Source organism: Crocodylus porosus, unplaced genomic scaffold (assembly GCF_001723895.1).
Source record: "Crocodylus porosus isolate Cpor-Errol unplaced genomic scaffold, CroPor_comp1, whole genome shotgun sequence".
NCBI lineage: Eukaryota > Metazoa > Chordata > Crocodylia > Crocodylidae > Crocodylus > Crocodylus porosus.
The window spans coordinates 4,404,727-4,422,205 of NW_017728920.1; the positions used below are offsets into that span (position 1 = coordinate 4,404,727).

General features: G+C 41.7%; 1 protein-coding gene across 1 annotated transcript in view; it reads right to left on the reverse strand.

Annotated features, from left to right (window-relative positions):
- LOC109312444 (catenin alpha-3-like) overlaps positions 1 to 17,193 on the reverse strand; it is a 715,731-nt gene extending 698,538 nt beyond the window's left edge. The window contains exon 1 of the mRNA XM_019538475.1: positions 17,033 to 17,193. Coding sequence (XP_019394020.1) covers positions 17,033 to 17,071 — 39 coding nt within the window. The 5' untranslated portion in view covers positions 17,072 to 17,193. The remainder of the gene's footprint in view (positions 1 to 17,032) is intronic.
- Between the last annotated feature and the right edge of the window lie 286 nt (positions 17,194 to 17,479).

Genomic DNA, 17,479 nt, shown 5'->3' on the forward strand with positions numbered 1-17,479 from the left:
GGGGGGGGAAGAAGATCAGGCTCACAGCTTCCCCCCGCCTTAAGTAGAACCTGCCTGCACAGGCTGCCTGCACAGCCCCTGAGCTGCATAGGGCCCAGTGCTTCCCTCCACTGCTGTAAGGTAGCAAACTAAAACACCTCAGACATGTTTTACTTTGCTACGTCCCAAAGTCATTTAACATGCAAGACACCACTGACAGTGTAAACAGCAGCACTATTAAAGCAGTACAAAAGGGCATTTAAGTTGCTTTAAAGGCCAATTTTGAGGCATGTACAAACCCCCATATTCGAAAACCCTAGAGGCCTTAGGGTTCAGATGCTTCCTAGTCATGCTTGTCCCTAGCCAAAAGACCATAGGAGCAAGCTAAAGAAAACAAGCCATATATGGGCAATCCCCCATTGCCATGAATTGTGTAGCCAAGACCCTCCCATTGGGAGGCTACAGTAAACTCTCTCAAGGGTGCCTGCCCACAGTGCAATTGACAGGCCTCCATCCTCAACCGCAACAAGTCATTCACCACTGGGAAGAATGGGATTTCCCTTGCCAGGTACATAAAATCACTGGGCTGAAACCATTATCATAGCATCTCCCCTACAAATTATGCATGATACTTGCCCGTAGCAAAAAGGCTAATGATTTATGATACAGTTCATTGGGTCCCAGCAGTGTCAACAATGTTTAAAGTCATGGTGACCCCACAGTTCAGCACTACTTGGTACGTGTGTGTAATCAAGATAGCCCCCACAAAGGATCCATGTGCTAATTAGCCTCCCAGTAATTCTGCAATGCATGGTGGTCTAAGAGATATAGTGATTAGGACACTGCTATCTTCCTACACAGCAGGCTTGAAGTAGATGCAATACAGTTTGCAACAATTGAAAATAGGTGATGTTGTGGTCACTCTTCAGACCATGATTATTAGGGGTGTACAAAGCAGCCCCTATTCAATTCAGATTCGGCTTGAATCGAGGCCAGTGGTTTGATTCGGTGATTTAGATCACTGTCCCCGATTAAATTAGGCCTAATCTGAAGATTCAATACTGATTTGGAGAATCAGCAATTCAGAAATAGACACAGCTTTAAATGTTTTTTCTACATACCTCAAGGTACCAGTGTGGCTCATGAACACTGCAGTGCTGGGACAGATGAAGCATCCCACAGGAGCGTGGGGGGACACCCACCCCCATGTGCTTGGCAGTGAACCAGGAAGTGGCCGAGAAGTACTTCTAATCCACTTCCGAGTCCACTGGGGAGCACTCTGTGGCCCCCACCCCCCCGGTGTCCCCCGGCTCAGCAATCAATGGCAGGGGAACCCCGGGTGCACTCCCAGATCCAAGAGGCACCAGTCACTGAGCCAGGTGAATGCTGGGGCAGGGGGAAGGAGGACAAGTACACTCTCCTGCAGACTCAAAAGTAGACCAGAAGTGCTTCTGGTCCATTTCTGGGTCTGCTGCCAAGCACACTGGGGAGCCCCCCATGCTCCTGAGGGATCCACCCCAGCATCATAGCATTCATGAACCACCTGCTACCTAGAGGTATGTAGAAAAAAAACATTTAAAATCTGTGTCCATGTCCAAATCACCAAATCTTTCTGAATCTCTCCAAATTGATTCGGAGAGGTTCTGATTTGATTCAGAAAGATTAAAGGGTCCTGCAATTTGATTTGGATTCAGATTTGACCACCGAATCAGTCCAAATCTCCACTGAACCAAATCAGGGAGTGAAGCTTCGCACAGCCCTAATGATTATGGTTCCATCTACCTGAAATTTTGACAGAGCTGAAGTTATAGCATGGACAATTTATTCTTTTTGCCTTTTATCCTAAGCAATTTTCCCACACCTTAACAATAACTGTCAAAAATCTCTATATATTTTCAATGTGGTCTTTCATTTTCCTGTTAAAGGCTCTGCTTCACTGTTACAGAAGCCTCAGTTAACAGTTGCAAACAAATTAATTCATAATTTTGGTGATGGGTAGTACAATAGAAATGTTCTGTAGTTTCATAAAAGCCTGTCTAATTTTACCTTGGGTTATAATTCTTTGTGCTTGCAATAAGTAGCACCTACTATAGCAATGAAGTTCAAATCTGTTTTGATCCAAGGTTTGGTTTACACTCATCCCCAATTTGAACCATGACTGCTGTGTCACAGAACTTAGTAGAGTCCATATTGTTGAAAAGTGACTGTTAATTTTGAGAACATGAGTATTATAAGCAGATGATATGCTGTCTAGTTTTAATGGGACTCCCGTGACAAAAATGGTGGTAACAACATGGGAAGTAAGACTCATTATCTGTAAAACTACCAGCTGTTGACTAGATAGGATGTCACAGAAATCCAAGATGACTTTGAATCAAGGTATATCAGACATTTAAATAGTAGGGGCATAATGTTATCCAAGACTAGAGCTGTACCAAGCAAGTCCAGATTTGAAAAAAAAGATTCAGAGTGTTAAAACAGCTCCATGTGGGAATCAATTGTTTTTTGGAACAGATAATTTCTTTACCAACTGTAATGTCCCACCGGAAAAATGAAATACACATTTGTTTCAGCACCTTCAGTTGCTGCATAGATGCCAGATGCTGACTGTAAGATTAAGTTGCTTGAGGAATAGTCTGCAGGGTTATGTTTGTCAGGACTATACATCACTGTATAGTCACAAATTTGTAGTTCCAGCATCTTCCAACACTCAAACTGGACTGGGAAAGTGAAAGGAAACATTGTTAACTCTGGATAACCAAGCCCTAGCAATGGTAACAGTAACACAGCAGCCATACAAGCAGAAACAGAAGCACAAACTCCCAAAACTTCTATTTCAGTTTGTGAATAATGCTGTTTGTCTAATCACAGAGGTTTGCTGGTATATGCCCAGAAATCAAGCTGAGTCATGACAGGGACAAGATCAATTGGATTATAATAGGCCTTTAATCTGTTGTAATTTTACATTCCCGGTTCAGATTCAGGGCCAGCACAACCACAGAGATAGAAAAGATTGTCTGTTATTCTGACATATAGAATAATAATTATTTCCCAGTTTGTCTAGGGCAGCAAAAGGCTGAGAGGCTGCTGTTCTTCAGAATATTGATATAATCACTTTTCACTGTACTGGAATATTTTATTTACCCATGAAATACATTTTTAAAAATCTATGGATGAATATTAGTTGAATTAAGGATAAGAAGCAAATATAATCTCTATTCTGACAAAAGAAGGTAGTTCATTAAGAAGAAACTTAAAAGTTAATAAGCTGCATCTTCAAAAGACTAAATTATACTAGATGTACTATTTTAAAATCACCGTCGGAAAGATTCGAGAGAATCATTAAAAAGCTTTCTACATTCTAACTACTGAACACATATTTATGGGGGGGAATGGTTACTCTCAGGATACTTTGTTGTAATAGAAAAAGCTTGGGTTTATTTAGGTTTATGGAAAATGGGTTGCACAGTCTCCTCGGTTCAGAAAATATCAGATTACATTATTCTCATTTTAAAAGGACTGAAAACATATTTTGATGATAAGTGGATGCTATTATGTTCTGTAAGCATTTCTGTATTTCTGCTTCCTAAAGCAAAGGTAAGTGAAGTATTTGTTTTCTAGCTCATGATGATTTGTACTCATTTGAGGGACAAATAATTGTTGACTGAATGAACTCTGATAGATTATACTAATTACTAACTTATAAACTACTAAAGAAAACTGAATTTAAGGTCATTTTACCAAACTAAAATTGGCCACCTAAAAATGAAGGTTCACAGAAGGAAATTTCACAGAATATAGCCATCATATTATTTTCACTGGACTCTTGAAGATGATGCTCAAGTTTAACTACTGACTGAGCATTGTTACAGTGCTAGGAAAAACAGTGGTGGAAACATGCTAATGAGAGCCCTATATAATGCATTAGAAACATTTTTTGTGATGCATCCTGATCTCTGATTGAGACCTCTACAGACTGCCACCCTATCAATAATAACCTGATGAATTTACTGTTCATTTTCTTTTTTCTTACCTTAATCCCATTTCCAAGTTTTTAAAAGTATTTTTCTATCCCTCCATTCATGGAAATAAGACTAGCATCTCTAACTCAACTGTACTGCTTGCTTCTGACATACTCCTTAGTAATGTATCCCAAATATTATCCCTTTTATCAAATAGTTTTGTCTAAGGGTATGTTTATACCCTGTGCCCAGCACTCCCAAGGAGACCATTCTTGAGCATATTCCACCCACCCATTCCTGTTCTCCATGCACCAAACCCAGAAATGAGAGGGCAAAGCCATGCACAGGGGAAGGGAGGCTCCTCCAATTACCTCTCAAGCATGCCTATGCCAGTAGCTAAAGGCAGCCCCTAAATCAGCTTTACTGCCTCATTTTTGGGGTTGGTATGAATTTAGTGGGAGTAGGAGGGAGTGGGCAAGGCGTGCTTGAGAGCAGTCCTTGCAGGAGCACCAAAGAAGTGGTGTAAACATACCCTCAGCTTCCCATTTACTACCTTTCTACTTTGAGATTTGCCTTGCAGTTATTTAATTCTATTCTTATTTGTAAAGGCTATTGCCATCATTTTTATAAATTATTTTGTCATAATAAAAGCATTTGTTGAGTGACCACAAAAACCTCCTTTCCTATTTAAAATAAATCCAAATCCTTTAATATTTCCTTATATCTGGATGTGTAAACACTTGCCCAGAACTCAGAACCCACCTGTCCGAGGGCAAGTTTGTATTTATTACGACTCCAGATTTATCCGTCTCAGAGAATGCAATTCATTTTTCTCTTACTCACACACACTCTACCCACAAAGCTGCTTTGGGTCTTGGTCAGGGTCCAAGAAGTTCTTCCTTCATTTTTTCTTCTTCAGAAAGAAACTTTTTCTCCTTTCCGATGGGCTTCTGGTAACCCTCCTTTCCTCATTTCCTCACAAGGTGTTACAGGGTTGTTCCCTTCCTGCTTTTTTGAGTGCACTGTATTGTGACTTGCTATCTCTCCACATTTTACAAGTGTTCTCTAGATAGGTCTGTTCCACCTCTGTCACAGCAGAAGTCAAATGTTTCTTCTTCAGTGGTTCCCACACAGTATGTGGAAAGACAAATGCCTCATAATTCCTCCTGCAGTAGCTATGGATACCTGTTGCCTAGCACCAGTTTGACAGGATAAAGAAGTCATTATTAGGTCATATCTCAGTGTTTCTAGGAAATCCAAGATATGTAAAGTCTTGATATGAGCTAGAATTATGGGAACAATTCCTAGTTGTGGTGACACAGTAACAGCACTCTCATCCTACAGTACAGAGGATGGACACTTTAAATGCCTCCTGATTTCTAAGTAATCATTTAGAATCTGCATGATCTTTTCACAATATACAGAAATAAAGTCTACCACAAAAATTATAGAAGGGGAAATATTTACACAGTCACATGAATAACTCATATCCATCTTCCCTAAGGCATGTACTGACCTATGTAGTAGTAGTGAGAATTCAATTCTGTTGGCTGGCTGGTAAATAAAGATCCATTTGAATTGAAGGGAAACAGGACGATACTTAGTGGGTGCATCTACACATGCTTTAATGCTTTCCACATTAAAACGCATATGTAAGCATACCCAGTATCTCCTTTGCAACTCTCTCAAGTGTCCTCATTCTGAGAGTCCTCCCTTGTCATGGGTTTAACCTGGAATGCATTAGTTTTACTATTGACTTCAATTATTTTCAGTGGGCTTTGAGATCAGAATCTATAGTCTGAAAAGTACCTACATTCATGTTTAACATTGGATTTTTGAGACTACTTTCCATCAATACAAAATATCAAAATGGTGCCACAAAAAATACACATCTCTGTAATGCACTGTAACACAACAGGGTATGCAAGTGCCCACTGTAGCATGTTACCTCATTCTTCTCTGACTAACAAAGAGGAGGACCAAAAGGAGGAGGAAAAGAAGCAGAGTGCGCTGCCCAAAGAAACCTGATTTGCCATGTTGTTTCTTACTTCTAACCATTGTCATTCCTCTTTTCCTGACAACCAAGTTTTAAATAATTCCAAGTTAGTATTTTATAAAGATTACTGGGTCTACTGATGAGTTTTTGAAAAATATATAGACCTAAACAGTAAATCTGCAAACATGACAAGGAAAAACAAAGGAAGATACAATATGCTAGAACAGCAGAATCTGAAATAGATTAGAGGAAAGATGTGCTGTCAGGATTCCTTGGATAAAATTTTCAGAACTTGTTACCTTCTTGTTTCTTTCTTCTGATCAATAAATTCAAGTAATTCTATCAGTCTATTAATTCACTTAATTAAACAATATTGCGCATGACTTCTAAAGTGAATGAAGTTGAAAATGTACCACTGGCTCAAAGGATTTGATGCATGGGGCAGAATTTAGTCTATCCAAAATGTTCACAACAGTGATTCAGCAGTTAATTAAACTTGGAGATTTTGGACACTAAAATAGAGCATAAATTAAAAAGACAGATGCATATCAACTTTCCTCCACCCCCACCCTTTGGGGGGACGGGAGGACCCTCAAATCTATATTCTGTTGTTTAAGGAGGCAGACTTATGTAAGCTGCATTATATGGATGTGATGAAACATATTTTGTTCTGTCATACCACATTGTTTTCAGTAATTAATTTTGTTCTTAATCTCAGCAGTGAATCTGTCACCACTGAATTTGTCATAATCATGAGCAGCTAAAAGCAGTATTATACCATCAGAGTCTAATCAGTAATTGAGTCTCTGCTGATCTTGTAATATATATTACCGGTATTCGATATCTAATGGAGAACTTAGGGTCATAGAAAAACCTGAAACTCTTCTTCTCCATCTTACTCATGCAGTTTCATTAAAGTTATTTGCTTACTGAAGTCAAGTATTTTTCTAATTCACCTAATTACTCTTAATAGTATTGAAAATTGTGCTGGTGAAACTTTCTTTGCCAAAAAAATCATATTCTAATTAACGGAAACAATTCATGACGAATAATAACTTTAAAATATGTATGTACTGTTGTAGCAAAAACCGCAGTGTCTTTTTTTATTATTATTATTATTATTGCATTCACTCCCCTGCCCCAAACATTTCTGACTTTTTCTCTCCCTCTCTATTCCCTATAGATAAGTATAAGTGAGCTCAACCTTAGGATAAGCTTTAAACATTTTTATTTTGGTAGCAAGTTTCTTGTTTTGGATATCCATTGTCTTATAATTATTAGGTTTGTATTGATTTTTACTGTTGTATATTGTATTATCATCATTTTTGTATTGATTTCTATTGTTTCATATGGATATAGTATGGTTTGGTTCACTTACAAACACAGGCCTAAAGTCGTGTCAAGTTTCCATTTTATGTCAAGCCTCCATCTTCTGTCCTCTGCCTGGGCATCCCATGTTGCAACAATATGATTCATTGTACCCCACCCATGTAAATTGTATTTCAATCATGCCCAATCATTCTCATTCATCGGGGAACCAATGGCAGCAGGCCTCTACTGAATGGCCTGTAACAACTGGGCCATCACCTCGGATTGATTCATCCAGGAACCACGGACCTCACCCAGGAACAGAGACAAGTCCAGCACCTGAAAAACAAAAGACCCTACAGACCCTACCATTGTACCCCATCATTACAGACACCCGAGACTGCATGTCCCTGCATGGAGCACACATGCTCAGTACGCCAGGGGCTAACCCTTGCCTGGGCACACCTCCTGTCATTAGGGTCACACAAGGTCTGCCCCTATAAAGAGAAGCAGTGAAGACAGACCCACTAGGACGCCCTCTCCATCTGGACTAGCACCATGCCATACCACCTATCAACCCAGAGACCCTGCCAGCAACCCCCCTCTGGACAACATCTACTGGACAAGGACCACTTTCCAGCCTGGATAGGTAGATATTACCTTCATACCTCCTCATGCAGTTTGGACTCTCTCTCTCTCCTCCTGGACTTCAGTGGACCTCAGCCCCTGCACCAAGCCTCTATAACCCCTGCTGCCATTGTGTGGGTGTGTGGGTGCAAGGGAACCAATAAGACACTGTCACCATGTCCCATGTTCAATAACACCACTGTCATTTACAACCCTGAGTTGGGTCATGTTTTACTGAATCCCAGTCCCTTCCCCATCTTAAATTCCAGCCTCATTCTCTCTCTCAGCTCCAGTTCCCACCCTCTCCGCTAGTTTCCCGATCTCCTCCCAACTCCATCTCCCCTTTTCTGCCACCTCTCAGCCTCTCCTTGCTTTCCTACCGTCCCTGCTCCCTGTCTCTCTGTTTTCAGGCTTCCCTCCCCACACCTACTGTAATCTCCCCACCCCACCCCCACCCCACCCCCACAGCAGCTTCCCAGCTCCTATTAGCTGTCCTGCAGTTCTCTCCAGCTTCCAACACCTACTGCAGCTCTCTGCAATTTCTCTAGCTGCCCTGGAGCCATCCTCTGGCTTCCCACACCCAGAGCTCCTCTTTAACACCCACACTTTCCCTTAGTCCCATCTTTCCCCTCTCCCTACCTACCTTTTCAGCTCCCCCTAGCTGTGCTGGCATGGCTTCCCTGTTCTGTGGGCTTTGGGCATTGTCTTTTAATCATTTAAGATCAATTAACCTAAAGTTACCCCCAAGCCTGAGTTCTTCAGCCCAGGCCCCTGTAGTCTACCGGTTCTAATCCCAGCCTTGGTAACTTTAACTCCCTACCCCTCTACTTTCTTACCTTAACCTTTCCCCAGGTATCCCAAGTACACCAAGCACAAATATACATACATACATATCACAATACCCAACTTAGGAACTCACCTGTGTGTATGTATAGGTGGGTGGTATGTGTGTAAATTAGTGAATACATATATAGATGTTATTGTGTGTGTGTGTGTGCGTGTGTGTGTGTGTGTGTGGTATATGAATTAGTAATCCACATATGTGTATTAAATATGCAGGTGTTGGTAACTGATTCTGTCTAAATTTGGTGTGTGTAGTGTGCGTGGACCTAGACCAATTATTTTGAACATGTGTGTATCCGAGTTGCTAGTGTGAGAGCATGCATGTGTGCGCATGTGTATATATATATATATGGTACTGTGTGCATGAGTTACAAATTAGTGATCTGTGTCTAACTTTTGGGGTGTATAGTGTATGTGCCTGAGCTTGTAGTGTGGGTGTGTATGCCTAATAGGGGTGTATGCACCAGTGAGTGTGTGCTGAATTGATTTCTTTGTTTGCATGTGCAGTTGTATACCATGCCCTCCTGTCCAACAGCACAATATTGAGATCCTGAGCATTGGCCTGACCCCTCAGGGCAACGCTGTAACACAATTAAAGTTTAATTTCAACCTTTTTTTTAAGAAATGATTTTTTTCTTTTAAAACTAATGTTTGCTTTTGAAATTTCCTTTTTTTTTTTTTCTTTTTTTAAGGCTAAAACCCCAAAGCTAAACTAAACAGTTAGATCAAACTATTTATGTCAAACAAGATGTTTAGTTCACTCTATAACAAGTTTCTCAGCCTTTTGTTTTGTTGGGGAGATTAGAAAGTTATCATTTTGGGTCAATCTGGAGCAAAATTAAATTTTATTTTTCCGTCAGCCAGAAATAAAAATAATCTCATTTGCAGCACAGCTGCAAACACACTTCTACATGTTAATTGTTTATTCCAGTAAATTCAAAATGATACAAGTGATACTGTGACAGGAGTTCTGAGAGCTAATCATATTATTATTGTTTCCGATTTACTGTGTATCCAATAACTTTATAGTAAAATTAAAGTTTAACAAACCAGCCTGCTTTTCTGCCAGTACAGTAAGTAGAGAAAGCCCACCTGTAAGATCCAATTTTACAAGAGAGAAACTAGCTTTAAAATGTTTCACAGGGTGGTAATAAATCCAGTTCTACTGAGTGATCAATACCATTAACTTTCAAAATATACTCTTCAATTTATGCAGTTTAAAAATAGCTCATGTACATGTATGCCATATAGTATAATTAATGCAGTACAATAAATATGTAACTTGGAATTGATAAATACTCTGCAAACTCTTTGATTTTGCTGGCTCATTTTCTTTCATTTTTATATATGTAACAAAATCTCTGCCTTGGTCAGCATTTTCATTTCATTCATTGTGTAATGAATGTCATTAATTCATAGCCTTTAAGAGTAATTTTGATTCAATGATCAAAAGGTCTTGATTTTATAGTTTATGAAAATTACAAAAGCTCAGAGCCATGGAAATGAAAGGCAAAGAATTTTTTCATCTCCTCTCAAATGATAAATGACAGATGTACAGTTTAGATTCTCTTGTGGAACAGGACAGCATTTTAGTGCTATCCATAGTTTAGAAGAGATTCAAAAGAATATTTTAAAGGCATATTTTAAAAGTACTGTGTTTTTAAATGATATGCACTAGTAAATATTCAGAATTTGAAACTGATACAGGCAAAGACAAGGTCTGCTTTCCATACTGCAGAAAGCATAGGGAACTTTCTAGACCTGGTCCACATTAAGAAAAACTGAAATTTCCAAGGTGGGGTTGTGAAAGTCTGGTTTCGAATACCCAACCCTGTGCCACCTTGGTGCATGCGCCTAGTATTGGGTACTGTTTGGGGTCATGTGACCTCTGGAGGGGTCCTTGATCACACCAGGGAAAACCCCAGAACTCACATGTCATGATTTTGAATGGATCCTCAGTGGTAGGGTCCCCTGTTGATGACTTCTTAGGATCGGTCACATTTCCCAACAGATATTCATGGGGCTCCACCTCCCCTATACCCCATCCACATGCTAGCCTCTGGTCTTTGCTGATCCCTGCTCCTCACACCTCCTGGATTTTGATGTACTGCCTGGTCGCGGGGCTCCAGGGATGGCTAGGTACCCAATTCTCCTGGATGTCATGTCGACAGCCTGCTGACTGTTTGTCAGGCCCTGGGGGCAGCTCCTGTCCTTGGAGCATTATCCACACCCCATCCAAATAAAAAAGAAAAAAATGATCCAAAGAAAAAGACGCACAAAAGGACATGGACACTTTAAAATGGCAAAAAGGACACAAAGAAAAGAAGGCTGAAAAAGAGGGGTGGGGTTTGGCTAACCAGCACTTCCACCCCCACAGCCTCAGTGTCTGTAGCTTAATCCATCCCTCAACACTGCTCCAGGTCTCTGCCCTTGTTAGGGTTCTCCTTCGCTCCTCCTGGAGCTGGCTCCACCACTGCATGCTGGTGCTGCCTGCAGCCAGTGTGGAGAGCTCACTCAGCCCCAGCTGCCTCCACTGCTCTCCCCCTCTCTGCACTGATGCTTGCTTTTATCCAGGCCAGGTAGCACTCATTAATGAAGTAATTTGCCTGTGCTGGCTCCAGCTGGAGATCAGCGTGGCTGATGAGCCACATGAGTGTTTCCTCCCAGTGCGGCCCATCCTGCATTTGGCAGCCTAAATGGGTAAGTGACCCCTGATTTTGTGGTTTTTCCAAGTGGGGATGGGTTGCCCCTGTCCTGAGTTCCCCCCACAGGGAGGTTTTCTGCTCCCTGGAGGCTGTCCCCCTGGGACAGGGTTCTAAAATATAAAAAGGAAACTGAAAGATTTTGAAAAGAATAAAATCAGAATTAATTAGGAACTCTTAACTGTAATTGAATCTGGCTCAGGTTGATAGTGGCCAAAAATTGTTATTGCACAATGGCTGGTCAATGGCATATTTTAAAACTATTTGGTATTTTCAATCTATTTCTTAATTAATAAAAAATATATATCAACATAAAAGGGCACTATTATAACTGATACCATTGTTGGCACAGTCAGACAGGCCAGGGACTGAACTGACATGGAGAATTTACTTCTTCCCCCCAGGACAAAAGGCATGGCTTCAGTGGCAGATTCAGAGGGGCTGGAGTGGTATAGCCAGATTGCCATTTCAGACTGCACCATGACAGCAGTGACTGGGGACTTCCTGAAGTAAGAATCACCCCCTTCCTTTCCTTTCCATTCCAGACTCAGTGGCATGTCCTCTCCCATTCCCCCCCAGCAATCCTGGGGACAGGGGTCACACCAAAGTGGCTCTTGCCCTATTCCAGGCAGGCTGTGCAGTGGTAGCAGCAGCAGTAGGCAGGTTCCTTCTCCCCTCTTGGTCTCCCCAGGAAACCACTGCTACCACTGTTCCCAGCTAAGCCTGGATCTCCACATGACCCAAGCACAAATGGGGAAGGAGCAGCTCTCCACCCTGGGTCAGCCAGGGACAGCAGCAGCAGTGAGCAGGCATGGGGTGGTGGGGAGATGGGAGGAGAGGTGTGCAAGGTACATGCCACTGAGTACTAAGTGGGGAGTACAGAGCATTGCTGCTAGTCTTGTACTACAAGTTGTATTCAATAAAATTAATAGAGGAATTCAGTCTACAGTGGGAGCAATCTGGTGCTTTTCATGAAAGCTATATTTAAACAGAGCAGAAGAGAAGAAAATTTAAGTGAACTCTTTATAAAGAATTCAGAATTTCTGAACAATCCTCTACATTATTTTGTGATTAAAATGATTATTAGCTCTAACTTTCCAATGAAAAAGTGACTCAAAGACATTAGAAATTTTAGATCTATACTCTAGAATACTGCCCAATTTTAGTAATTTCATACCTTAAACACATTAGCAGTGCCATTAGGGATTATGAATTATCTATTTATATAAAAATGTAATAAAGTATTGATGAAAAAGGTCAAAAATAGGTCATTTTCGAAATTTCTTTTACAACTGACAAATTACATATTTACACTGTAAGAATTTCTGTACCAGAGAACACCAATGATCCTTCTAGCCCAGTAGCATAACTGAAGAGGAGCAGCCAGGGCAGCAGCCCCAGGCACTAACTTTTGTGGGGCAGGAAAAGGCCATTGCAACAGCCGGTACTGCTGTACACAGTCACAGTCCAAGGCATGGAGCTTTCCTGTTATGTCTCGGATCTATCCTATATTGTCTCCAAAAATTGTCAATGATGGATACTTCAAAGGAATCATTAAAATACCCTTTATTGTAAGATAGTATTCTAGAATTCCTTCCTAAGCCCTCATGAAATCTGATTCCCTTGCTCGCACTGAGTTCCCACTAACTCTACAAATAGTCCCACTAAAACTAGGGACTGGTATTCAATGCAAACCAGACTATCAGTCTGGCCTTTGGTGATCTGTTTGTTCCTGGATGCATTACAATAAGTAGATTCTGGCATCCCTGTCAGTTTATTGATTGTAAACTGAAGATGCTAGAAATAAAGAAACAAATTAGTTTCTGCTTTAAAGATATAAACTGACCAGAAGTAAAATACCTGCAGGAAAATATCTGAAAACTATATTCAGCCTACAAAATCTGTTTAACAGAGATATGATACTGGCAACTGCAATTGTGCAATTCAAAAAAAGGAAAAAAAAGTTATTTACATAGAACATTACGATTAAAACAGATGAGCTGAAGTTGAAACAATGAATGTTGTTTCTCTAATAGGGAAGTATTTTGACATTAGGATCAACAGGAGTATTGTGACAGGTGCGCCTCTTCGGGGTCCATCTACTGGTGACCGCACCCACCTGTTATGGGCCAACCACCTGCCTTCTCTCCTGCCATGCCTTGTTGTTAATTGATTAATTATAAGATGTTAATTAAGCAGGAGGCTGCCCATTTACTGCCCCGATGTAAGGGGGCACTATCTGTGGCTCCTTTCCTCTCCTGCACTGCAGCACAAGCCTCACAGATGGTACTAACATCGTTTGGTCTGGGCCATGTTCTACTCTGGCCCCCTTGTCCTCCCTAGGCTCTCCGTGGCCCAGTCTCACTCTGCACCCTCACTGGCACTTGGGGTCAGTGCACCCCAAAATCCTGTGCCTTCTCTGGCACTGGGGTCCCCATGCTGCCACAGGCCCCCTATGAGGCCCCCTCCATCCCCCAAGCCACCAGTATTAAAACAGTAATAAATCAAACACAAGCCCCTGGGCTGTAACAAACTCAAGCCACCTGGCTATAACATCATTCAAACCCTACCGGGGAATACTCCATCCCACAACAGTATCATGAGTTGCTCGTTCAGTCAGGCTTCTCCCCTTTGCTTGCTCAGTCAGAGCTCCTTCCCCCTTGGCTACTAGCAGGGAACTCCCTTCCTGGCCTCAGGTCTAGGACTTGTGTGAGCCAGGCCCTGCCCCTTCCTGTCAGCTGACTGCTGACGGGTGTGGGTCGCTAGCTTACCTGGGTTGCCCTGGTGACCCACAGCCTGGGGCTGCCTACTCACTGCTAGGGCTCTTTCCCTAGCAGTTTCTACTCTTTATAGGAGCTGGGCATCTAAAATGCCCTGCAACAAGTATGTAACAATTTGCATAACAGCAGCCCAATCAGTAAGCATTTTAAGATGATGTTAAATAGAAGGAAACAGAAATACAAGACTCCCCATTCATGATTCAAGGGGCTGAAAAGGACCCCATCCAAAACCTGGTTCTGTGGTGAATATTATTGAAGTACCTTCTATATTTGTTTACCACAGAAAATTTCCATTAAAAAACATTTTCCTCTTTAAGTGTGTGCCTATACTGGGGTGGTTTATAACCCCAGAATGCCCTTCAGCTCCACACCTCTCTCTACTGTTCTGCTGTCTGTCCTCTAAGAACAGACTAAGATTTGCTTCTGAAATAATTTCTTAGTCCAGTGAACCTTAGTTCCTCCTATCTCAATCTAGGATTTACAGCTCCAGCAGAAAAATTATAGCCAGTTTATGGGTCATGCCCTTATCAGTTTGAATAAAGTATTATAGCTCCTTGCCCCACACAAGCATGACAAGCCTTCACTCAATTGCTCTGTCTGGGGTAAACATGATTTCAATCAGTAAGATAAGAAATAGCAAAAAGATTTGTTTGTTACACAAGCAAGAAAAATCATATAAATAGAAATCATAGATTGAACTAACAGAAATAGGAGAAAATAATCATAAGAACTAGATTAGGATCTTACCCTCCACTATTCACCAAAATAGTTTCTCCCTGACTAGAGTTCTGTCTCATGCATCTTCTCTTGCTAGAGAATTCCTGCAAGCAGCTTCTCAGCTTGTATTATCTGACTTCTGCCAGCAAAAGGACTAAGGCCCTGGCAAACATTACAATTAAGATGCAATTAACCCATTTATTGATCTATAAATAGTAACTCTGCCACATTCACAGGATTAATTGTTTGCCAAACAGGAAACAACCCACAGAAATATTCCACAAAAGGTGTGTAACAGTTTTGTGGCTGGTTTCCATCATGCCTCACACTGAATGTGAGGCAGGGTAACAAGAGCTGGCTCAAGACTCTGTGCAGTCTTGGGGCTGGGACCAACAATCAGCTGATTGTCATTCCTAGCCTTAGGAGCACTCAGATTCAGCTGGGTTGTGAGCACCTGGCTTCCAGCTTGATGGCACAGGAGAAAGCTGGCAAGCGTGGCACGGAAAGAGGCACAATTATTGGGATCAAATCCTATCACAGCATTAAATGAATGTGTGCTAGGAGCCTAAGACACCCAAAGCCTATTGAACCCGAGACAACCATTTGCCTCACTTCTTAACTTTACCTACTCATCTACTCTATTTACTAAAATCCAAGACAAGACTTCCTTACCCATTAAAAGCCTTATCTTGGATTCAAGTACAAGTTGGAAGCAGGCAACTGCTGCACCAGGGCTCTTGCTCTGGCCATGACACAGGGTCAAGGTAGAAGACAGAGCTGCAGTCAGAGCTCTCCACTGCCACTTAGCCTCAGTCACAGCTCCAGCTCTGACCCCACTCTGGCCTGGGAGATGGAGCATTGTTGTTCTGGCCCCTGCCCAATTGTGCAGCAGAAACAGTGGTGGAACCTCTGACTCAAGCCCTCGTTCCAACTCCACCAGGGCCGGGACCGGAGTTGGAGCTACCACCACTGCAACAGCTACTGTATGCTTAGGAAGGGGCCAGAACAACCATGTACTCTATATCCAGGACCAGAGCCAGAGTGGGAGCCATGACAGAGTAAGCAGCAGCGGTGGGGGCACATGCCAGGGGAGGCAAACACCAGAGGGCACAGACATGGTGGGGACAGGTAACAGAGGGGGCAGATGGGAGGGGAGCAAGAAAGAAGTGGGGGTGGGGAAGGCCTCACAGGATTCTGGCACTATGAGAGGGGCAGGCGCTGGGGGGCTTAGATACAGGGAGTCAGGTGGGAGAGAGAGCACATGGAGGGAAACAGGCAATGAGGGCAAGTGGCAGGGGGCAAAAGCAAGGTAGGTGCAGGTGTCAGAAGGTGCAAGGAGGGGGCGGGGCAAGGAATAGGAAGGAACAGGTAACAGAATGCAAAGGGCAGGAGTCAGGTCAATTGACTCCTCTGCCACCTATCACCCCCCTCCCCCCGCAATATAAAGATATTACACACCCTGCAGTTCAACAGACCTAAAAAACTCAGCCTACAATTGCTTCTGCACTCATCCTGAAAGGAAACAGACATATGCTATTTATTTGACCTTCAAAATAACAATATACGTACTGATTTCTCACATATACCATGAGAAAAATCAGAAGTGTGTTAATCAGATACATTAAAAAAGAAACACATTTAAGGCCTCTCTGTGGATATTCTAGCAAAGGAATTCTCTCAGATCTAATAGTAATCAGTTACTGGAAACAATGGCACGTTTATAGTAACTCACTGTATAAGCACAGTGTTTCCAGTAAGAAACTTGGAAAGAGGTAAAATAATGAAAGTAAATGTCTATATTTCCTCTTAATTCTCTGTATCAAATTTGTTCAATTAACAGGTAGAAATGTGTTTTTTCTCTCCTTCCTATAGATTTGACTTAAAATGTGGACTGTATTTGATCTCATGCACTTTTACCCATTAGAGACTAATTTAATTCTCCCATATTAGTGGTTGTAATAGCTCCAAATGCTACCTGGAATAAAACTTATTTTTATACTTTTTAATTTATTGAAAGCACATGTGACCTGTGACATAAGTGAGGATGGTGTACTGAGTCAATAAATGCAGACACTTCTCTGACAATAGGCATACTGAGTTAGCTCAGGTCCTACTTACCAGTGTTAAATGTTGCAACAGGTAGGCAACATCAGTCATGTCTGCCAGAATAAGTAGTCTAGTGACAGCAGTCAAAAGGGAACGCGCTGCTTGAACAACAGCCTCCCTTTTAGGTAGATAACAAGGATCCTTAGTAAACTCTTCTGCTGATGCCCTTAAAGTTTTGCCTGTAAAATAAAGCCACAATTTCTATTAGGATACATTCCAAAACTATAGAGATATTAGGAAAAACCATTCAAGTTGCATCAATTATTTTCTGTATTGGAAATGTGGACAATTGAATTAGAATGTTGTTAATGCCTTTAAAAGATCACCTGGCCCAGATCATCCTCTGTCTTCTCAGTTTTCAGCACATCCTCCGTATTCCATAGCACAACAAACCAAATAGTGAGAGAAAGAGAGAATCCCCAGCTGAGTTCTCTTGTAGCCCAGGGGGAACAGCAGAGC